At 38.1% G+C, this 23,517-nt stretch overlaps 1 protein-coding gene across 3 annotated transcripts; it reads right to left on the bottom strand.

Annotated features, from left to right (window-relative positions):
* Positions 1 to 532: 532 nt before the first annotated feature.
* LOC132188517 (probable helicase CHR10) lies at positions 533 to 20,238 on the bottom strand. Of its 3 annotated transcripts, none has more exons than XM_059603018.1 (17): positions 19,821 to 20,238; positions 19,535 to 19,542; positions 18,074 to 18,152; positions 17,800 to 17,960; positions 17,455 to 17,586; positions 16,858 to 17,038; positions 15,423 to 15,558; positions 15,219 to 15,336; positions 13,947 to 14,036; positions 13,580 to 13,687; positions 13,278 to 13,481; positions 12,431 to 12,556; positions 11,693 to 12,354; positions 9,735 to 9,880; positions 8,389 to 8,553; positions 899 to 1,013; positions 533 to 808 (listed from the first exon to the last, which is right to left on the bottom strand). In XM_059603018.1, the coding sequence occupies exons 1-17, from the start codon at positions 19,999 to 20,001 to the stop codon at positions 784 to 786; spliced, it is 2,637 nt and encodes an 878-aa protein (XP_059459001.1). In that variant the 5' UTR covers positions 20,002 to 20,238; the 3' UTR covers positions 533 to 783. The 3 variants fall into 3 exon arrangements, with proteins under 3 accessions (XP_059459001.1, XP_059458984.1, XP_059458993.1); XM_059603001.1 differs by lacking the exon at positions 19,821 to 20,238 and adding an exon at positions 19,040 to 19,353 and having other exon boundaries at positions 19,457 to 19,538; XM_059603010.1 differs by lacking the exon at positions 19,535 to 19,542 and having other exon boundaries at positions 19,821 to 19,898.
* Positions 20,239 to 23,517: the final 3,279 nt, after the last annotated feature.

Raw genomic sequence — 23,517 nt, 5'->3', positions numbered from 1 at the left:
GAATTTGGCTTTACAATGAATTCTAAGAAAATTCCAAATTGACTAGTCCTTTTGGGGTAATAGCGCAAATGTGGCTATTGATTTGTTTGATGAGTGAGGAATTGATGTGTGAAAGAGTTTGAATTATAATTAAAGTAAAATAGTTACAAGGATTTCATTGATGGTAAATTTCTTTTTTATTTTATTTTTATTTTTGATGCTCATTTATTTTTATTAATTCAATCGGAATATCTAAATAATAAGAACTTGATTTCATGAGACATAATTTCTAACCGATTAAGCTATCTCTTAAAGACTAAAATCCACATAATTGACTGTATTTATATTGATTAAATGCTTATTAATCAAATTGTGGATGCTATTTATGAAAAGCCATCACATTCACGCAGGATTGGAATTATATCATGGTCAATTTTTTTTTTTTTTTTTTTTGGGTACTTTAATGATGTACATGGTGTATATATTCACAATGAGAAATATATATACTAATCTTGATCATGAAAAACTCTTCTACAATTTACTTGAAATTGAGAGAATCTTACCCCCGTAATATAATTTCCTTGGGGTATTGCCTATTGGGGGGCCTAACCATGAATAATGTTAGCTATGTTGCCGAAGTACAACAATCAAGATCCTTTCTCTTTACAAGAAAACTTTGTAACATAAACCAAATTTAAGAGATGTGTGCATTTCACTATTCAGGACTATCAAGTCCTCGTAATACAAAAGAAAGGGTTAACCTAAAAAGGACAAAGTCAATATATTTCAAACACAAGTCAAGTCTCAGGTAGATCGGCGGTAATAATACCTGCAAAAAATTGTAAGGAATTAGTTTGCTATGCACGCGCAGGGGGAGACAGAGAGGAGAGGAGAGGAGAGGAGAGTCTGGGGAACATACACAAAAACTTTTATGCCATATATGGAACCATATTTTCGTAGAAGCCGTTCCACCGTGTACCAATCTGAACGATCTGATCCATCTTGATACCCAATACGTGGCATGTGGATTGACGCTTTTGGCAAAACAAAATAAATATAACATAAGATAGTTTTGTAACAGTGGGAAAGAAAAAAAAAGAAGAAGAGTGTTTCATATTGTTAATTGTGATGGGAATGTGCAGGAAATGTAAGAGAAATAGGGGAGAATCTCCCTACTGCCTTCATTCCATTCTTCCAAATATATGGCAAAGGTGGTTACACAATACAGCTTATGAATTGACGGCTGCCCTAGGGAAAATCCTCACAAAGCGGCATGTCATTGTGGTGGATTGGTATTGAATGTGTAAGAGATCTGAAGAGTCTGCAGATCATCATTTTTTACACTTGAAATTGCTGGTGTCTTATAGAGTGCTATATTTAGTTGTGCTGGTCTTACTTGGGTAATGCCTAGGAGAGTGGTTGACCTTTTCGATTGTTGAAGAGGGTTTGGTGACAATTCCCATAGTGCACTAGTGTGGAAGATGATTATGTCCTGTCTTTTTGGTCTATTTGGAGGAAAATAAATAATAAATTTTGAAGACCGCAAGGGACAGTCTATGTTGTGACCTGCATGGGCCATTCTATGTTTTACCCTTAAAAAGCTTTGTTTACATGCTTCTCTATGAAGCTTATAGAAGTTTAGTTTTCCTTCCTACTTTTAGAACAAAACGAAATGAGATATTATAATAGTACAAGTGATCAAAAGGGAGCTTTTGAACTTAGAACACTCCATAAATAGGCTATAAGTTTATTAGCTTTTTTTCTCTCTTCTCTCTCATCCTCTCCCACCTTGTGTCGGAGCGTGGGTGGCGCGTGAGAGGGGACTAGGGTCAGTGTTGGCTGTAACATGGCAGAATCGAGAAGGTGGTTGGTGGAATCCAAGGAGTTTGAAGTGCTGATTAAGGTAGGGGCATCAGGGGTGAGGATTTTTGAGAGGAGCAAAAGACTACAAAGGTCCATCTTCTTGAAGAAAGATGAGCTAGCGTGGGTGGTGCGAATTGTGAAGGATTTGATTGCAGTGGAGAATTTAGAAGTCTTCTGGGATCAGTCTAGAGCTGGGTATCCGAGAATCATTGCTCAGAAATGTGCTAATAGGCATGGTTGTTTTCTAACGGTGGAGGAATTCGATGGACGAAGAAGGTGTGGCTCGATCATCATTCCAGAAGGTAGGCGTGGAATTGGCTGGGATCGTTTCAGTGAGGAGATGAGAGTGGCAAACTCCTCTCTACGGGAATCTCTTGTGATCAGTGAGCATGGCGTGCTCAGGGGAGAAAAAAGCTATAAGGAGGTCAAGGGATGCAGGAGCTACGCGGAGGCAGTGGGTCTATCGTCGAAGCAAACTAAGGAGGGCTGTAACTCCGGGCAGGAACAGTTCGCTAAGGTACAGAGAAGGCCGAATAGTGCTTCTGGACATATGGGACAGAAAACCCACGAATTTGGCAGGAAAGGCTTGGTTTCGACAAAGACTTTTTACTCGGAGAGGGCCAACGGCGATCCTGGGGTGATTCCGACGAGGATTTTACGTCGGGCAAAGAACGATCATGAAACTGCAGAGTCTGGAAGACGAGGCGTGATGATTGATGGTGGTTTGGGGTGCTCGTTTAGAGCTTCGGCGAGTAATTCACAATCGCCGGCGACATCACAGGTCTCGATGACTGTGGCTGATCGCATGATGGGACAAGAAGGAAAGGGGCACCATGCTGCTGGGCAAACCTACTCCGCAGTAAGTATCGAGCTCCTCAAAGTCAGAGAGCTGTTGAAGCGTCTGAAACAAGACTGTGACGTAGGGATGGCGCAGGTCGATAGGGCGCTCAAGGCTATGGAGGGAAATGGGCTTGGGCTTGGGCTGGGGCATGCTTCGAAAAGGTTAGAGGCGTCTGGGCTGAAAAGGAAGCTTATGAAACCTAAAAAATGGTGGAGGGTGAAGAAGACTTCGGTCTTTAAACCTAAAGCAGGGTCGGTTTCGGGTATGGGCTTGAGTAACCCAGGACAGGATGGCCCATTACGAGAAGGCTGCTCAGCAGAAAAGGCTTTGACGGAAAAGGAGAAGTTTATGTTTGGTGGGTGTCCTAACTCAGATAGGGCGGCAATCCCATCGCCGATGTCTTCAGAGGTCAAGGGGGTTGGGTCAGTGGCTAAAGAGCTTTCTAAGGGGACCGACGACACTGGTGACAAGGTTTCTATAAGTCAGGCGAGAGAGGCACAGTCCACCGGGAAAGAAAAAGCGGTGGTGACTTATAGGAGGAGGAAACGCGGGCCGCAGAGGTGGAAAACTGCGTTGGTGGGCTCGCTAGAAGCCTCTTCGTCGGTTTCTGGGCAGGCGAAAGGCATTCTAGGGTCGTGGCCGGGAAGTATCCAGAAGGTGCCGGAAACCCCTTTCTTGTCGGAGAAGTCACAGAGTGCGCCGGAGCGCCGCTTGGAGCTTGGAGATGCAGGAGGGGAGTTGCCGGAGCGTTCTGAGGAGAGAGGAGGCGCAGGTGAGGCCATGGGCTCTGACCCAGTTCAGTCTCCGGTGGTTTTTGCACCTCATCGGTGTTCTGGGATGGCGACAGGGGTATGCAGGGGGGAGACTTCGAACCTGTTGCAATCAGCTGTTAGTGGACAGAATGGAATTGGGACTGGGTCAAATAGGGAGGAGGACAGTATCCCAGCAACTATCGGTTTGGAGGAATTCGAATCTGAAAAGTGTTCTCCTAATTGGGTAGTAGAAAGCTGTATCAATTTCTGCCCAAAAATAGGTGTTTCAGATGAGGGGAAGAAGGAGGAGTTGGCAGCCCTGTTTAAGTCTATTGAAGATGCCAGGAAGCAGTTTGACTCTGACTTGGGGGATTTTTCAGGGAGTGCAATTCTTGTAAACAGAAATCAGACGAGCTCTATGCAAGGCAGGGGTTGTGGGAAGGGTCAAAGTGGTGGATCATGAAGCTTAACATCATCGCATGGAACGTGAGAGGGTTGAATGCCCTCAAAAAAAGGTTGCGTATTAGGGGTCTTCTGAGAGAATGGAAAGCAGATATAGTTTGTTTGATTGAGACGAAGATGGAGACTATCTCCCGGGAAGTGGTTCACAGTCTTTGGGGTGGCCAACATGTGGGGTGGAAGTATAAAAGGTCTAATGGTTTGTCGGGGGGGTTGTTAATGATGTGGGATAGGAGGGTGGTGGAGTGTAAGGAGGAGTGTGTGGGGCAGTTCACCTTGGCATGCTCTTTTCAAAATGTGGAGGACAACTGGGTGTGGGCTTTTGGAGGGGTTTATGGTCCGAATGATGATGTGGAGAGGAGGATCCTTTGGGAAGAGTAGGCTGGTTTGTTGAATGTGTGGGAGGTTCCTTGGTGTTTTGGTGGGGATTTTAATATTGTTCGCTTCCCTAGTGAGCGCTCTAGTGATTCGTATTACTCTGCGGGCATGATGGATTTCTCAGACTTCATCTCGGAGAATAATTTGATGGACTTTCCGATGGTGGGGGGACAATTTACTTGGTCCAATAATCAAGAAAACGAGACCTGGTCCAGAATAGATCGGTTCTTGCTCTCCTCGGATTGGGAAGATCATTTCCCTACAGTGTCTCAAAAAAGACTGCAGCGCATGTTCTCCGATCATTTCCCTATTGCTTTGGATTGTGGGGCTCATTGTGGAGGTAAAAAATATTTCAAATTTGAGAACATGTGGCTCAAAGCCGAAGGTTTTCTTGACAAGGTTAGCTCTTGGTGGGGATCTTATTCTTTCGAGGGTCTTCCGAGTTATGTGTTAGCTAATAAATTGAAATCCCTCAAAATGGATTTGAAAAAATGGAATGAGGAGGAGTTTGGCGATATTGGGAGGAAAAAAAAGGAGTTGATGGGAGATATTCAAAAGTTGGATGAATTGGCAGAGTCGAGAGGGTTAGATCAAGAGGAGAAATCTCGAAAGGCAGATTTGTTGAAAGATTTGGAGAACACTTTGTTGTGTGAAGAGATTTATTGGCGCCAAAAATCTAGAACTTTGTGGCTCAAGGAAGGGGACCGAAATACTCGCTTCTTTCACAAGATGGCAAATTCTTATCGCAGGTACAATCGTGTGGAAATGCTTCGTATTAATGGAGAATTATCTGATGATCCAGTTGTGGTTAAAGATCACATGGTGCAGTATTATCAACAATTATACTCGGAGCAAAGTTCATGGCGGCCTAGAATGGACAACCAGCCATTCCTGTCTATTGATGAGGAGGATTGTAGGTGGTTGGAAAGAGAGTTTGAGGAAAAGGAGGTTTGGGAGGTGATAAAAGGTATGGATGGTGATAAGGCACCGGGTCCAGATGGTTTCTCCATGGCTTTTTTTCAAGCTTGTTGGGGTGTTGTTAAACAAGATGTTATGGCGGTTTTTGATGAGTTCCACCGCAGACAGAAGTTGGTGAAGAGCTTGAATGCTACTTTCATATCTTTGATTCCTAAAAAGGCGGATGCGGTAGAGATGAAGGATTTCCGGCCCATAAGTTTGGTGGGAGGGGTGTACAAAATTGTTTCTAAGGTTCTCGCCTCCAGATTGAGAACTGTCTTGGGCAAGGTTATTTCCTACTCTCAAAATGCTTTCATAGGGGGACGACAAATCCTAGATTCGGTTCTTATTGCAAATGAGTGTGTGGATAGTCGCATGAAGCAAGGGGTGCCAGGTGTTATTTGTAAGTTGGACCTGGAGAAGGCGTATGATCATGTAAATTGGGACTTTGTTTTGTACTTGCTGCATAGGTGTGGTTTTGGGGAAAGGTGGAAGGCTTGGATAGAATGGTGTATTACTTCGGTAAGATTTTCCATTCTAGTGAATGGCTCTCCGGAAGGGTTCTTTAGCAGTTCGAGGGGAATTCGGCAAGGGGATCCCCTTTCTCCGTTACTTTTTGTGCTTGTCATGGAGGCGTTGAGTAAGATGGTGAATGCAACGGTTGACCAAGGTCTTTTGACAGGTTTCTCGGTGGGAGATAGGGTGGTCTCGGATTTGGAGGTTTCTCACTCCTTATTTGCGGATGACACCTTGATTTTTTGTGAAGCTTCTCTCGATCAAATCCGGTATGTGCGCCTCATTCTTTTATGTTTTGAAGCTGTGTCGGGTTTGAGAGTTAATCTTGGAAAGTCTAAGATTGTGGCTATTGGAGAGGTGGAGAACATTGGGGTGTTAGCTAATATCTTGGGGTGTAGTGTTGCCGATTTACCCATGAAGTATTTGGGTCTCCCCCTGGGGCGCCATATAAGGACACGATTATGTGGAATGATGTAATTGAGAAGATGGAGCGTCAAATGGCAGGTTGGAAGAGGATGTACCTCTCTAAAGGAGGACGTCTAACTCTTATTAAGAGTACGTTGTCTAATCTTCCGACTTACTTCTTGTCTTTGTTTCCGATTCCCATGAGTGTAGCTAAAAGGCTTGAGAAGGTCCAAAGAGATTTCTTGTGGGGAGGAATGGGAGATGAGGCTAAGTTGCATCTTGTAAAGTGGGATCAAGTTTGCCGTCCCTTATATTACGGTGGTCTTGGTATCCGAAAATTGCATCAGTTTAACCAAGCTCTCTTGGGGAAATGGCTTTGGAGATATGCGAACGAGAGTGAGGCTCTTTGGTGCAAGGTTATCAAAGCCAAATACGAAGAACAGGAAGGCGGGTGGTGCACGAAGGAGGTTTCGGGTTCTCATGGCGTGAGTGTATGGAAGCATATTCGTCAAGGTTGGAGTTCCTTTGCCAAAGGGTGTAGGTTTGAGGTGGGGGCGGGTTCGAAAGTTCGTTTCTGGCATGATACTTGGTGTGGGGAAACTCCTTTGAAGCAAGTTTTCCCTTCTCTGTTCAGCATTGCAAGACACAAAGAAGCTTGGGTGAAGGACAATTTAACTTGGAGGAGTGGGGTTATAGAGTGGAATGTCACTTTTGTGCGACATGTTCAAGATTGGGAGATGGAGTTGGTTGCTCCTTTTTTTGAGCGATTGTACTCGTGCAAGATCTCTGTAGGTACGGTGGATCGTATTTGCTGGGCCTCGTCTAGGAAAGGTAATTTCGAGGTTAATTCGCTCTTCAAGGCCTTGTCGAATTTTGGCCATGAGATGTTTCCTTGGAAGAGTATTTGGCGTTCTAAGGTGCCTTTGAGAGTGGCTTTTTTTGGGTGGTCCGCGGCCCTTGGCAAAATTTTGACTCATGATAATCTGCGGAAGAGGAACCTTGTGGTGGTGGAGTGGTGTTGTATGTGCAAAAAGTCAGGAGAGTCAGTAGATCATCTTCTCCTCCATTGTGAAACCGCAAGAGCTCTTTGGCACACTATTTTCAGTCGGTTTGGGTTGCATTGGGTTATGCCTGGCAGAGTAAGGGACTTGTTCTCTTGTTGGTGGTCGGGAGGCCGTGCTAGAAGTGCGGTAGTGTGGAAGATGGTTCCTCTTTGTCTTATGTGGTGTATATGGATTGAAAGAAATGCTAGATGTTTTGAGAACTCTACTAGGATTATAGAGGAACTGATTCATTTTTTCTTCTTTACTCTTTACTCTTGGACAGCCGCTTGGCTAGCTCCTTTAGTAATTAACTTCTCTGATTTCCTCTTTCATTTCTCCTCTTCTTAGGCGCTCTCTTGTATACTTCCCGTGTATATGGGTTGCGCCCCTCTGCGCTTTTGATATATATTTTTACTTATCAAAAAAAAAAAAAAGACCGCAAGGGACAGTCGTGGATTTAAAGTCCTCTTTCATTACACTTTTCCAATGGGCAGCTGCTTTAGACTTTTTTTATGCGCTTTCTTTTCATGCTCTTTTTTTTTTTACTTCCTCTTTCTAGTTAGGTATTCCTCTTGTATACTTCATGTACATTTGACTACTTGAGTGCACCTTTTGCGCTTTTTAATGATATTAAAAAGAATTCTACACCCTAGAATCTTGCTACTATGTTAACTGTGACGGGAATATGCAAATGTAAGAGAAAATGGGATAAATCTCCCTACTGCCTCTATTCCATTCTTTCAAATATATAGGCAAGGTGGTTACACAGTATTCACCTCATGAATTGACAGCTAGCGAGGACACCTCACCACAGACAACTGGTGGGGAGGCCTCACCCATAACTTTTAGAAGGAAACTCCTATCATTCTCAACACACATTATCAGTTGAGACTCTATGAAATTTCTAGTAAACGTTTTATGCTATAATAAACAAAAGAGGATTTGTGCCTGATGATGACATGCAATCAAATAACCACTACAGTTAACTAGGCATAAACATTCACACAATATATCATATCTGCCTCGAAGCATTGACAATGAACACTAATCTTAGTAGATCTATTAGGTCCAACAATAACACAACAAAACTTGGTTATATATATCAAGTACAATTTTAAAGAACCAATAGAGTGGAAGTGCTATGCAAGAATCTCAAGTTCTACACTAAATTAAGCCAAATGTGTGGAGACCTTACCAGAATTTTGAGCTGCTGAGAATGATGCCTTTGATAAGCAACATTCCAGGTCCGAAAGAGAGATCTTGCTGCGGGGGACTTTACGCCTAGAATTGTAAGACTGTACAACAGCCAAAGCCACCCATTGAGGAGGACAACCACCCGTATTCTGTTCATCTGACTCCTCTGAATAGCAAAAAATGGGTTGAGATTAAATAAATATATGAAAGAAAGAAACTTAAAAAAGGAAAAAAAAAATCTGAATGCTAAAGTAGGGGATATGACATATGGACTAGTGTCTTGTGAAGGACAAAAACAATGGAAATTGGTCCACCGAACAAATTACTGCCAATTCTCAGAGGAAAGCAAATTAAAAACATTTTGCTGGTGACTGGGTTTTGGGTTTTAGGGCTGCCTGTGCTGGGTTGTCTTGATTGGGTTTTGTCCGGTGTTGGGTTGTTTGGGTCTTTCTTTTGCTCGTTCTAGTTAGGTGTTCCTGCTGTATACTGTCTGTGTACGCAGAGGCGCCTTACGCTTTTATTTTTATTTTTATATAGCTTTCTATTACTTATAAAAGAAAAACAGATTTTGCTAATAATTTTCTTCAATCTTTCTCACAGAAGAAAAAGACTTCCAACAAACCAGTCATTTATATCAGTGACTCGCAGTCAAAACAGAGTTAAGTTATTGTATACATTATCTGCATATGTTAGCAGCCCAACTGATGCTGCATGGTGTCCCTAATAAATCCTCCTATTTCTTGTAGGATAGTCCGTAGTGAGGTTACATATTCTTGCATGGGGATATTATAAAAATAGTACCTAATAGTGATATGCTTCTTCATCAAGTCATTAAGGGCAAATTGGCAACATGCTATTTAAGTTTTTTTTTAATTTTTATTTTTTTTTCATGAGTAAGGAACTTAAATTTTAATCAGAGGGAACGAGCTGCAGGCAAGGAAACATGAGATTTGCCAGGATATCCTCCCTAAAGAACCTTGTACATAGTTGAGGATGAGGCCATCAGTGGAAGCTTGCTACCTCTAAAGAGATACTTACATTTAGATGGAATTCTTAAGTTGAGAAACATGATAACAAGGGAGATGTGAAATGACCTTGACCTAAAACCTATATTCAACCAGAACAATTTGCTACTAATCCTAATATCCTATAGGTACCATGACTTGCTTTTTGGTCTAAACAATTAATATTTGCCCGTTAGGCCTCTGGGTAGAACCCATAACAACTTCCTGTAATCGATACCTGAACAACTTATAAAATAAACTTGTGGTTTTTTTTTTTAAACAATCCGAAGCATATTAGGTAATAAACAATCAAAAATAAGGTAGAGAGTGCACAGAAGCTGACCATTAATTCTTATAAGATGCAGATCACCAAGATGCAGGTCCCTGAATTCAGAAGCTCGTTGATATGCATCAGGGATACTCGCAGAAAGTTTGGCCAGTGCATCAAACATTCCTCCATTGCCCCAGTTTCCGGAGTCATCAACACAACTGCAAAACAAACATATAAATTTTCTTTTGAGATATTACTGTAATCACCAAAAAAAACAAAAAAAAAAAACTCAGTAAAGCATCTTCAAATTGCCAATATGATGACAAATGATAGTGCAAACTTGTTTCACATCCCATATAAACGAAATGAACTCCTTTCAAATGCTATGTAAAATGGCGTGTGTTGATTTCATCAGCATTGGACATTCAAGGACAAATAATTTATTCCATTCTATCATAATTTCAATTTGGCAATAGTAACGGATTTCTCATGGGTATGTTTGCCTTCTCTCAAGTGATAAATGGGCTGTTTATCTCTAAAAGGATACTATTTGTTATTCATATGCAATAACAACAAACACATTGACAATTTTTTTTTTCCTTTTCTTTTCTTTTGATAAGTATTACTTTCACTGAAAAATGCCAAGACGGCCAAATTGCTGAAGTTAACAACTAGTTATTTTAAGAAGAATGCCAAGAAGGCTTTTGGCTTATACAGCTAATGGAAAACTGGTGGTAGATATAAAATTTCCCCACAAAATTGTTACCAGATATGACTTCTAGCATTTCAGTAATTAAGATGCATAAAACCTACTTTAAGTCAACCAAACTCAATGTAGGGAGCATCTAAAGCTACAATCAGTATACAAGCAGGATGTGGCATTGTTAATTATAAATGACAAATAATTTCCGCTTTCACCATCTTTGAGCATTAGAGCATTGGTCAACTAAATGAGCATGTTGATACCCTAGAATATCCTAAATTGAAAACTGGTAATCATTTTGATTTACCATCTTATATAAAACAAAAAATGACACTCTTGTTGAATAAACCTACAGGATCTTCTTTGGAAACATAAATCCACGATTTCTCATACTTTCCTAGAGAGCAAGATTTTACTTACTGATTAATTCACCAACAAGGCTGTAGTAAACTGGCTAAAGAACTCCTGATTATGGATTATTATTATTTTCTCCTATTGATAAGCAACTTTCTGGAGATAAATCATGTACTTAAGACAATAGGACATGTAGAAGCTGATGACAAAATTTATGTACTTGTTTTCTTTTCTATTTCTCTTCACTTCCATTCTAGCCCTCTTGGGGCTTGATAATGTGATCTCAACCTCCAAAGTTAAGAAATGACATTAGAGAGGCATAAAATGGAATTGTAATTTTATAATAATCTCAAAAAGCAAGACAATGGCCCAGTAGGAACAAAACTAAGCATGCTGATCAGAGACCAACAATGCTTTAGGATGTTAGCAATAAATGTCTATAGTCAAAAGAGCCAAACAACGGATAAATGGTGCACATAGTGATTGATGATGCAAAATGAAACAGAAATTTTAGAGAGATAGAACTGAACCAAAAGTATTACATCAGTAAACATGGATGGCTAGCATCCAGAAAATTTTCCTACCAATTTTTCCATTTTTTTAGAAAGAAAATCCACCTGTTCATGAAAATGCATAGCACTGCCATTTCAAATGACGCATCTATACAATCAGAATATACTTTTTTTTGATAAGTAAATACAATCAGAATATACTTAAAGTTTGATTTTGTAAGAGAAAATGGAAAACATATGTGCACTTTCAAGGTAGTCAGTTTTATGACATCATGCTCATATTTGAAAAGAAACAAGCATCAACACATGAAGAAATGAGAAGCATGAACAAGTTGAAAAAACAAAAACATGCCAAGAAAGAGGAGACAAGTACATAGGAGAAACAACTGCAGACCACCACCACTCTTGTTATAGTAATGAGAAAGCTAACATGAGGGGCACTTCCAAAACAATGAACTTACCTGAAGATAACAGTTGGCTCAGACGGAGAAACTTTTGATGGATGCGTACAATCTCCATAAACAAAATGAAGAGAACCTGAATCTGCCATCACATCACCAGTCACAGGGCTGATAGGTTCTTTTACTGATAATGACCGGTATCCAAGGGCTTCCCACTTAGACAACTTCTTCTCCTCTGCCTTCTTCCTTGCATCCTCAAGTTTTAGATACTCTTTCTCAGGGGCTTTCCTTCTAATCCCTGACTCCATTATTGGGTGACTACCTGATTGTGATGCCTGCTTGAGTTTTTCAACCCAGGAGAGATAAGAAGCCTCATCAAGACCAGGATCTAAACTGATAGAGGTGGAACCTCCTCCCACAACAATATCAGATCCACTTGATAGATCTAACGGATTGACCTCAAATTTCCTATCATCCTTGCCTGCAATTTGTTTGCAGCGCTTTGCAAGTACCTTATCAACCATAGCATTCATTTCAGAAATCCGCAACTCATCCGAATTCTCAGGGCTGACGTCAGTAGGATCAAAAATATGTAACCCAAATATGATAGACCGCAAATCACCAGTTTCAACTCCTGCCATTTCCTTGCCTTCCCAGTCCATATCATCCCCTACAACATTGTGGCTAAGCTGCAACTTCCTCTCTGCTCTCCGCATAATAACCTACATCAACACACATGTGACACAACAGACAATACACTAAGGCCTTCAATATTATAGACTGATATATAAATCTCACCTCCTCTATAGTATGTCTGCTAACTAGGTTTATTGACAAAACATGATTCATTTGACCAATCCGGTGTGCCCTCTGCAAAGCCTGCTTGTCCACTTGAGGATTCCAATCTTGCTCATAGAATATAACCTACAATGTGGATTGAAATCAACAAAGTTTTGACAAACAACAATATATCAAGAATACAAAGAGGTGCTCTGAGCCACAAATATATAACCTACAATGTGGATTGAAATCAACTCATATGATACAAGTTGAAGTTTATTGAGGTAAGTGACACAGGGGTAGCAATTTATTGAGACAAAGTGTAATTTACCCAATTTAGAATAAGGGAAAATTATAGTTTACCTCCTCAAAGTTGACAGCGTTTTTCAATTCGAACACCAAAATTTCAATTTTTGCAATCCACTCCCACAAAGTTCCAATTTTTTTCAATTCGAGCAATATTATCCCAAAATTCCCATACTGCCCCTAATTTTTTTTTAAATTTTTTATAAAAAAAATAAAAATAAAAATTAGGGGCAATATAGGAAGTTTTGGATACAATTGGTCAAATTGCAAAAATTTGGAACTTTGGGAGGGTGGATTGCAAAAATTGAAACTTTGATGTTCGAATTGAAAAACGCTGTCAACTTTGGGGGGGGGTAAACTGTAATTTTCCCTTAGAATAATTAAAATTAAGGTAGGAAAGATTTAAGACATCTGGCCAAAGACATTTCCTTTTGAACCAAATAAATGTATTAATGAGTTCAAACATTGATATAAGCAATCGCAAAACTACAAGTGCAAGTTCCAGGTTTCAATTTAAGCAATAATGATAAGGGCACTGTTGGTTGAGATTGAAGCTCACAGTATCAGCAGCGACCAGATTCAGCCCAACTCCCCCAGCTCTTGTGGATATCATAAAAACAAAAGAGCCTTTTTGTTCAGATTCTGAATTCAAGATCCCTTTAGCTGATTGTCCACTGAAACTTCTTATTGCAGAGAAGCGCTCCTCAGCACGAACTGATCCATCAAGACGCTCATAGGAATATTTTCTTAACTCCAGAAAGTCCTAAATTGCATATAGCAAGACTTTTTAAATAAACAGCACACTGGCATATCCAATAAAGTTTAAGAGATTAGTTATTCTTTTGATAAAGGACAAGAAACCTGTAAAATGTCAAGTGTATGTGTCATCTGAGCAAAGAGAAGGACACGGTGTCCAGAATCATGTAGCTTCTGGAGTAGTTGGTCCAAAATCATTAGTTTACCACTGGCCTGATCAGGAAGTCACAAAGAATAGGGATACAGGAAACTTCATGAGAGAGAACAAGACAGATCTAATGCACTTGAATCCAGATAAAGAGCAAAACGTATTTCCATTTTGAGCGACAACAACACAGCAAAGCAAGCTTTGTCCCTCTTTCTTTATTTTTCATACTTCTGCAGATAATAGAGGCTGAAACCACACAACATGGTTCAGACTACACATTATTATCCATGGTTATATCACATTAACTTAACAGAGCAGGGCTACCTGAACCAGGTGTTCACCTTCTTCAAACGGTTCAGGCTCAATACCAGGAAAGAGGTAAGGATGACTACATGCTTTTCTTAGCTGCATTACCTGCACACCAGTTCCATTCAAATGATCAAAGACTTTATAAGCATTACATTCACCTACAAATACAAGTGAAAACCACAGCATGAATTGCAAAAGAAAAAAAATTAAGGTAAACAGTACTATATTAGGACTTAAATAGGCCTTAAAAACTACAGCACCAATATCATATTTTGGATTGTTAAGCTTTCTATGCTATTCATTAACAGTATCGACTTCTACTAAGAGTTCATATTCTATGCCTCTCATGCCCAAACAAATTGCAACAAATACATATATATTACGGAGCAGATTATATACAAGGTAACTTTAGGATCTTTCAAGGCAGTCAATGCTGATGAAACCTTATAGGTCAATTGCACTGCCTTGCCTAGTAAATACTTGCCCTTTTCCTGTATTTCGTACCAATTTTGATGTTACTTCTCATCTCTCATGCAGTAGCAATCAGATTGATTAAAATAGCCCCTAAATCCAGTTTAAAATGACCCAACTTTCCATCAGTCAATAACCAGGTTGTACTATAACATTAGTTTGGATTGATTCAAAGTCATCAGTACTATTCTTTCCATTGTGGCAAGAATATTACGTAGCAGTTGAGGTGGATGCCAACAGGGGTCACCGATTCCATCTCACCTCTTCTTTAAGTGGCAAGCCAGTGGACTTGGTTCATGAGTGTCAATGAGTGATCTTTTGTCTAATTCTTTTTCTTTCTTGTCTTACAAGGAGTGTAAGCAGCCAAATACATGAACAGTTCTAGGTGACCAGAAGCACCAATTATGAGGATGGTCATGGCAGAGGGATCAGCAATCCATGACCCTACCATAATTTTCAGATTGTAAACATCAGAAAACAATTCCCAAGCCCAAACCAGCCAGAGTTGTAACCAATATGTGAAGGATAATCTGTCAAGTAATCCATCAGTCCCCACAGTAGACTTCAAAAAATCCTATGAGATAGCACACATTAGCAGCCCTAGTATCAAAATTCATGCAAACCACTTCCACACCAAGAAAATAAGATTACTACATCTGAATTATGTAATGTTTGGTCAACCTAAAATCTACAATATATAAAATAATTCTTCCAATGTGGATTTCTAGAAGTTAAAGAACAAGGGAATTTGCTGTACTGTGCAAAGATATAGATGGAATGAAAAAGAAGAGGTGCTAAGTTCATAAACTGACATACAATATTCTGTAAGGATTGATGATTTGAAGCTCCCGAAGATATAGCAAGTAGTTTAGGAAGCTCCTTTCTTAATATTGACATGTAAACCTTCTTTTGCAGGCTGACGAGTGGCACTATTCTGTTAAAAAAAGTCATCTTAGCACCAAAAAATGTAAATAAGCTTACAAACTCAGCTGGCAAAGTAAAAGAGGGCAAAAGACATACGTGGTTATCTCAGTAAGAGGAGGTAGCACTAGATTTCCACACGCAATAAGCCTTGATTTTGTTCGTCGAAGCATGAAGGCTCCCAATATATATTTTAAGCTTTTAAACTGCTCCTTTACTTCAGCTGCATCATGACCTGTTCACAAATAACGTGTAACATTTACAAAATCATGTCTCTCATTTTCCAAAAACTCACTCTCATTAAAAACCACAAAAGGCAAGAAAAACACAGAAGTAGAAAGAAAGGAAGCTCATCTTGTCCATTTACACTTGTTATTTGTAATTGAGAAAGTTGTGTATATGACTGGAAAGGAAAAAAAGGCTTAGTCCTAATGGGGCTTTTATTTCCCCTTTCAATTTTTTTGTTTTCTAATGAATAATAATTTTATTGAAAGAAAAGGGCAAAGCCCTCATACATGAAAAGTGTAATATCCCAACCTTAGTTAGAGCCTATTTGGGATTTGCATTAAGGAGTTTAGATGATTTTAAAGAAAGCAAATTGGACTCCCAGTCCTCAAAAGACACCGATTCCTATCTCTTCAAATGCTCCACATTAAGAAAGTAGGAATAACTTTTCAGGTGGCATCTTTGGAATGTCCCCGCCTTTGGATCTTCCAACAATGAAGTAGTTCTAGGATGTTACTAGGCATAGCCCATGAAATCCCAAATAAGTTGAAAAAAGTGCCAAAAATCACCAGTGTACTTATAATGAATGAGAAGGTGATTTACAGTCTCCTCATTTATTATTTTTATTATTTTTGCATAAACAACACTAGTTTACAATAGTGAAACCCCGCCTTCTAAGGTTATCAACTGTGAGGATTCTACCCACGGTTGCCGCCCATAAGAAGAAAGCATTGTGGCATGGGGCCTTAACCTTCCAAATACTTTTCCAGCGGAACGAAAAATGCTCTCCCATCTGTAAATTTGGGATGTACCCTCAAATTTAAGGGAAAGACATGTAAAAACTGGGTATTAAAGATTAATGTTACAGGTTTAGGCACCCAGTCAATGTTTCAAAACGTAAACTGGGTGAACAGTTATACTATTAAGACCTTCAGCATCTTAGGAGGCATTACGTTTCTGATAAGTGGTGATCCCAACTATACTTATACCAAAAATTTTACACTGATGTATTGATACTCTTGTACCAATGAACTCATGTTTTCCATAATTTTATATACTTCTATAATGATTGTATCACCAGCCATTTGGCTTTGCTAAACAACCTTTCAACTTATGACCTCCTTTCATTTAAAACTTGGGTAAGAATTTGAATTAAAACACACCACACTTGATTGCAGCAGAAGTAGACACTTAGATTTGTATGATCACATGGCATAGTTTTAGGAGAGTCAAAACTACTGAACGGCTTACTAATGTTAGGTTTTCAGCCAAGGAAAAAAAAAAAACTGATGGCAAGTATGAAGATAACCTGATGAAGGATCTTCAGCTTCCTTGAATGTGGAAAGAAATTGATCTAGTGTCCCAAAGATTGAAGGCATACAAAAATGCATCAAAGCCCAGAGTTCAGTAAGATTGTTTTGGACAGGTGTGCCAGTCATCAACAACCTTCTTGGCATAAGAAAACGCTCTTTGAGAAGCTTATAAAGAACCTGATAAGGTTTAAGCATTTAATTGTCTGCAATACGAAAGGAAAACTCCTCTAAATTAAAACATGTTTTTAATCTACTTAAAATTGAGACTAGTAGTCACCTAATATTGTTGCATATTTCAAATCTTTCAAATATAGATTAGATGAAAAAATTCCAGCTTGTCATTTTTTGTCTTGGCCTAAAATTTTTCATTTTCCATAGAAATAGTATATAAATGACCACTATTAATGGAAAGAACTCAACCTACTGAAAGCTGGGTTTTTAGAGCTTATTAGAGACTCAATAAACATGTCTACATTACGATTATGATGTAACTCATAATCACTACTATAACCACATAGAATTAACTCATCATCAACTAACAAACCCACAATACTTGAATATATGAGTGATATTTCAAGGTATCTCCAACATACACTGGAAGGATTTTTAAGTCTTTGAGCTTCGTCAATTACTGCATACTGCCATGGTATTTGAGAAAGAAAATCTTGATCCATCAATGCGATGTCATATGTTGTCAACAGTACATCAAAAGGTAATGACATGCCCTGTCAAGGATTCAACTAGAAAACTGTCAGCACATACAAAGTGCCGAGAAAAAAGTATATTTCAAACAAAACCCCAACAATGAATTAATAGTACCCAATAATAGAAATAATTAAAACTTTGTGGAGCTCTGAATTAACAGTACCCAATAATACCAAAAATTTAAAAATAATTACACTCATAGCATGTTCTAGTCACCAAAGCTATAAACTTACGTTGTATGATGAGGACTGTCCTTTTACATGCTCATACATTGCCCTGCGTAGACTGCGGCGATGTTCTTTCTCACCAACATACTGAAGAACTTTTAGGTTTGGGGAAAATTTTACTATCTCGGATACCCAACCATCTGTTACGCTCAGAGGGCACAATACAACTACAAATAATTGAATGAAAATAAGAAAGCCACAAAATGTATGCATCCAAACCAATACCAAAATTAATCACTCCAAGATTTTCAGAATAAAATAAAAGATATCTTTAACTTACAAAATGGCCCAGAAGACATCACGTGAACCTTCAAATAGCTCAAGAAAGAGATAGCTTGCAATGTCTTGCCTAGTCCCATCTGCCAAAGATTCCATTAGATACAGAGCACACTGAATAAAATCATGCATTGATTTTGGCACTTTAAAGGCGTTCAGAAAATTAAATAGTGGGCTTATATAATTTTCTCCAGCGCTAATATTGTTAAGTAATTCAATCTTATTAGAAAGCGCAAAGAGACACAACCTAAGTACAAATGAAGTATACAAGAGATACCCCCAACTTTGATTATGTTTATTATTTATAAGAGAAATACAATTCAAGATAATGATAAATATAACATACCTAAACAAACTAAACCACCACCAAACCTACATAACAATAAATACCACTAAACTTAGATAAGGTCCAATAGTAACTGTGCACGTTGTAGGCAAACTCATATCCTTGAAGAAGGATCATGGAAAAGGAAAGATCAAGGTCTAAAGTCCCTTCTAATCTGGTAATACCATTACCATTTTGTCAGAAAAAAGAACATGAAGCAAAGATTGTTAATATTAAATGTCCTAAGATTGCGAAGAATGAGCACTAGGATGTGCAGAGCCTCACATATTCAAATATTCTACTCAGCTGATATGCTTAACATGAAGCATGTGAGGGAAATCCACTGTATATAGCAACAATTAACTCAGAAATCACCTTCTTGTTCAGTGCATCTAACATGATTTGAAGTTAATGGGACCACCGACCACTTATAAAGTTGTAACCACTAAGAAATTTAACAAGAACAGCTATTTTCACTTTCTAGAAATATTTAAATTTGATAGAAGTATAAAATGCATTGTGAAATTCTAAAGCAGTTGGCCGGAGTTAAGTGAGAGAAGTTTCATACAATGTTTGGACATCTATGAAAAAAAGAAAAAAAGAAAAAAGAAGGTTTGGATATTTGCAAAGAAGAGTTGTACGAACCAGCGCCAGAGTGGCATGACCCAGAAGGTGATGCAAGAATGAAACAAAACATAAACTGTTATAGCAGGTTAGGGAGCAAAGAATGTTGGCAAGTAAACAAGCTGAGTCAGGCCAAGTGTTGGATAATTCAAGCTACAGGCTTAAGGTGTTTAACTTGTGCCCTCAGCACTGCAAGCTAGCCTGGCCAACTTCACAAAGCCCACAAATGTTCCCAGGCTCTATGCGAGCTCAAGCTTGGTAAGCCCGTTAAACCCTGATTCAAAATTTTCGTTGGCCAACGCCAATCTCAAGCATAGCTCATCTTTCCTCACAAACTGAAGTCAGAACAAAGAAAAAAAAATCACAAGGATCAAACTCATAAGGAAAAAATTCATGAACCAGCTCCATAATCACTTCAACTCTTTTTTATCAACTTACTTAATAAAAAACAAATCTCTGGTCATAAACGAATTCAAGAAACTTTGAACTTCCTCTACAAACAATTAGAATTCATACCTCATCTCCTGCAAATCCAACAAGAGAATGAAATCATCAAAATGTACATTCCAATTTAAACGTCATAAAAATGAAAATAAATTGCATCAGCGTAATGAACTCCGTTTAGTTGCTAAGAAAGTCACGAAATCTATTCGGTTCAATCGGTCAGTCATATCGAGCAAAAAGACTTAAAGTTTTCAGAAATTCGTCGATTTTAAATTGTTTCACATCATTTTCCTTCACTTTCTTCAAGTTTTCTCGGCAACCAAACATAGGGAAAGAAAAAGTTGGACCATAACCGTACCGAGAACCACGTTGACGCCGAGAGTGTATCGCCGAATGAGCCACGAAACTCCTTCGACTTGGTAAGGCTTCAGCGTCGCCGTAACCCCAAACTTCGAGACGTCCAATGGCGCGTCCGCGGCGCGTGAATCGGCCGCGAGTATAATTTCCGCTGCGGCTTTGAGTCTCTTCTCGTAATTCATCTTCTCCCTGTCGTTCAAACGAACGAGTCACTGGAGGAGAGAACAGAGAAATTGATGTTGCTTTGAATAAACGCTTGGGAGGGAAGAGAGAGCTTGTTGACACGAAACTAACCTTAGTGGAGTTCTGAATTTATCGAAGTTGCCACCACATAGGCAACGTTATTATGGTGGTTGTGTTTTAAAGGATGGGGTGTTCGGGTCATTCGGGGATTCCACGCGGCGCATATACTTCAATTGTGCGAAGAGAAAACGCGGTTTTATTTTGAAAAGCTCCGACTCCGATAAAAGCACGAAATGAAAAACGAACTAGAAACGTATCTAAACGTAGCGGACCAGCGGTTGTAGCACAACAGACTGAAACCACGACTTTAACCGCTTTTTTGTTTTTTTTCTTTATTTATTCTCCCAAAACTTTCGAGCAATTTGCAAAGAGTAATGCTTGAGACCATGGTTTTTTTTTTTTTTTTTTTATCCTTTTAAAGATGATGTACCTTTTAAAATTACCATTGAATCAAAATTTAAGAATTATTCATATAAAATTTAATGGTGATTTTAAAAACCACATCAGTTTTAAGAAGATAAAAAGATAATCCCTAACATTATTCATTTGCAAAAGTCTTCCAACTTTAATTTGTGTAATGTTCCTCTCAAATTATCATTAGGGTTGTAATGTCCCTTTTTACACAAAAAATGACAAAAATAAATCATTTTTTTTTCTAAATTTTTGTCTTTTATATATTTTTTTTTCTGAATTTTGTATTTTTTTTTTCTAAATTTTTATAAGGGGTAGTTTTGTCATTTTCTCACAAAAAGAGAACATTTCAACTTTAATGGTAGTTTGAGGCATAAATTTTTTTAAGAAAATCATACATTACGAATTGTTTTGTAGTTAGAGAAGAGTAAATATATTTTTCCTTTGCATTTTGTGTGTGCGCGCATTTCACTTATAGTGTGTCTAATTTAACCTCAAACCTTAACAGTAGGAGTAACATTACAAACTTTTTAAAGTTGTTGGATTCATTAAATTGAGAGTTTTTAAAGTTTAAAAGAATTGTTGCAAAGTGCTGAAACTTTAGGGGGAGGAGGGTGATGCAGGAGAAAATCGACAGAACTGTTATTTTAATTATGCATGTATGCTTTAATTTTTCTTTTTAATAAGGATTGACTTTTCCCATTTCCATTATGATTATGTTTTTTCCTTTTCTATTAGAATTAGGTATTCCTTTTTCAATTAGGATTTGTTTTCATTTTCCTTGTTAAATTAGGAGGTGTCTAGCCTATATAAAGGATATAGTCTTTATAATTTTTCAATTCAATTTGAAGTATGAATTAAATTTAAGTCTTTCAACGTTATTTCTCTATTTGCTTATTTGGGCAATTAGGGTCTTTCTCTTCCCTATTTGTTATTTTATCTCCTTCTGAATTTCATTTTCCATCTTCAATTCTTAGTTTTTACTGCTATCATATATATCGTCAGAACAATCGTCCCTTGCTGTGCGGCACTAGCTAGGGTTTTTTGTTGTCAAAATTATTTCTCTTCACTTTTATATTGAAAGTAATTGAAGTCATACAAGTATTAAATATTGCCTTGAACCTTTTGCAATAACTAATAGTCACTTTGATATAGACAAGTCGTACTATTAAAAATAAGAACAACTAAACAATACCTTTTTTGTGTGAATAAAATTACTTTACAATTAACAAGTTAATTCATTACAATTAAAACTTTTGCTCAAACCAAAAGTCACTTTAATTGCATATAAATGTAATTGCTTAAGCCTAAATTATCATTTTGAATTTAACATAAAATAAGGAAGTTTCTACAGCCTAAGAAAAATCAATGGTTAGTAAATGTGTTAGAAAAGTTATGTTAGTGGTGATGGAATTGCTTATTCTTATTCTCCTTAGCGTGCAAGTCAATGACCTTGCCTATATTTCATCATCTCCATCTTCATCTCCCGTCCCGGCTCCTTATTCCTCAGAACTTGATGATCATGGAGACTTGCACCTTTGCCTTACACTTGGAATTTCTCATTTTCAAAACACATGGCCGCTCGTATATGAATCTTGTATTGCTGCTACTTTTGAACGTTGCTTTACAGATATTCAGAGTTACGAAGACCCAAATATGTATCCTGTCATTAGAAATTGCGTCGAAACCAATTGCGAGCCGTTACTGACAATTAAGGACATTTTTCTTAGAGCAGCCCATCATTCGCGTTGTTTGTTGGAATGTTTTTATAAGCATGTCGCGAGCCCCAATGATGTCATTTACCTATATAATCCTTGAGTTTTTATCATATTGGTATTTTTAAAATATATATATATATATAATAAACACAAATGATAAATGTTGAGTTTATAAAGGTGATAAATGTTGATATGGCAAGCTATTTGATTTGAAAATATTTGTTGAAATTTGAAGAAAGTTACATGAAAAAAGAGAAATGATTAGTATCAATATTTTGTTCATATTTATCATATTCATCTATAAATTTTTATATTCCCCTATTAATTTAATAGATCAACAATTAGATTTATGCGGATCAACAATTAACCTAAGCCTCAGATTAAAACAATTTCGGTCTCTTGTAGTATATTTAAAACCATCACAGCCACATACATAATTCTTCACGGAATCCGTAATATAAAACAACTAAAAGGAAAATCATGATAAATTTCTCCCCCGCTGGATGTAGTAGAGAGAGAGAGAGAGAGGATTTTGAGCCAAAAATGTAGTAGAGAGAGAGGGGTTCAAATTTGGGTCAAATTTTGAGACAAATTTTCCCCCCGTTGGATGAAGTAGAGCATCTCGATTTTTTTTTTTTTTAAAAAAAAAAAAAAAAAAATTAGAGACGTGGCATATGCCATGTAGGCAAGATGATGGGGAGAATGCGCTATAGCATTTCTCAAAACAAAATAGCCCTTGAACTACTGGCCAAAAGAGAAATGCTATAGTGCAATAAAAAGACTATTTTTTGTTTATAAAAGTCCTAGATGGTAAGAGGCTATAGGCCCCATTAGTGGATAGGGCCACAATGACTATGGATGAGACTTATAGCCTCTTGCCACTTAAGATTTTTATAGGCAAAAAATAATATTTTATTGCACTATAGCATTTCTCTTTTTAAAAAATGTCTCATAAACTAATAGGTATGACACTTGAATATATCAAGCTACCATTTTTATGACAAAAAATGCAAATAAATTAACGTGGGCTGTTAGAATTGATGAAAAACCAAAATTTGACGAGCCCGTGAGGGTGATTCGTAAGCCACCCCAAGCCTCTAGGTAGAGGTGGCAAAACGGGTCGGCAGATTGACCCGTTTACAACCTGTAATAACACGCGACCCGTTTAGGGTAAACCCAAACACAATCTAGTTTACCCGTTTAGCTTAGAAAGTGATTTTTTTTTTTTTGGTTGAAGAACGTAAGTGATAAGTCAGGTCATAAATGGGTTAAGGATAAACCAAAAAATAGAAAAAAATTAAAAAAAAAAAAAAAAAAAAAAAAAAA

Source organism: Corylus avellana, chromosome ca1 (assembly GCF_901000735.1).
Source record: "Corylus avellana chromosome ca1, CavTom2PMs-1.0".
Lineage (NCBI taxonomy): Eukaryota > Viridiplantae > Streptophyta > Magnoliopsida > Fagales > Betulaceae > Corylus > Corylus avellana.
Note: the sequence above shows the minus strand (reverse complement) of the source record. Positions and strands in the feature narration are given on the sequence as shown.

Bases quoted from the DNA above. Each gene is read 5' to 3' on its own strand.
- LOC132188517 (XM_059603018.1), bottom strand. From the start codon at position 20,001: ATGAATTACGAGAAGAGACTCAAAGCCGCAGCGGAAATTATACTCGCG. The intron at 17,961-18,073 runs GTAAGTTAAAGA...AATTATTTGTAG, and splicing joins GATGTCTTCTGGGCCATTTT to TTGTATTGTGCCCTCTGAGC. The intron at 17,587-17,799 runs GTAAGTTTATAG...AATCCTTGACAG, and splicing joins GACAGTCCTCATCATACAAC to GGCATGTCATTACCTTTTGA.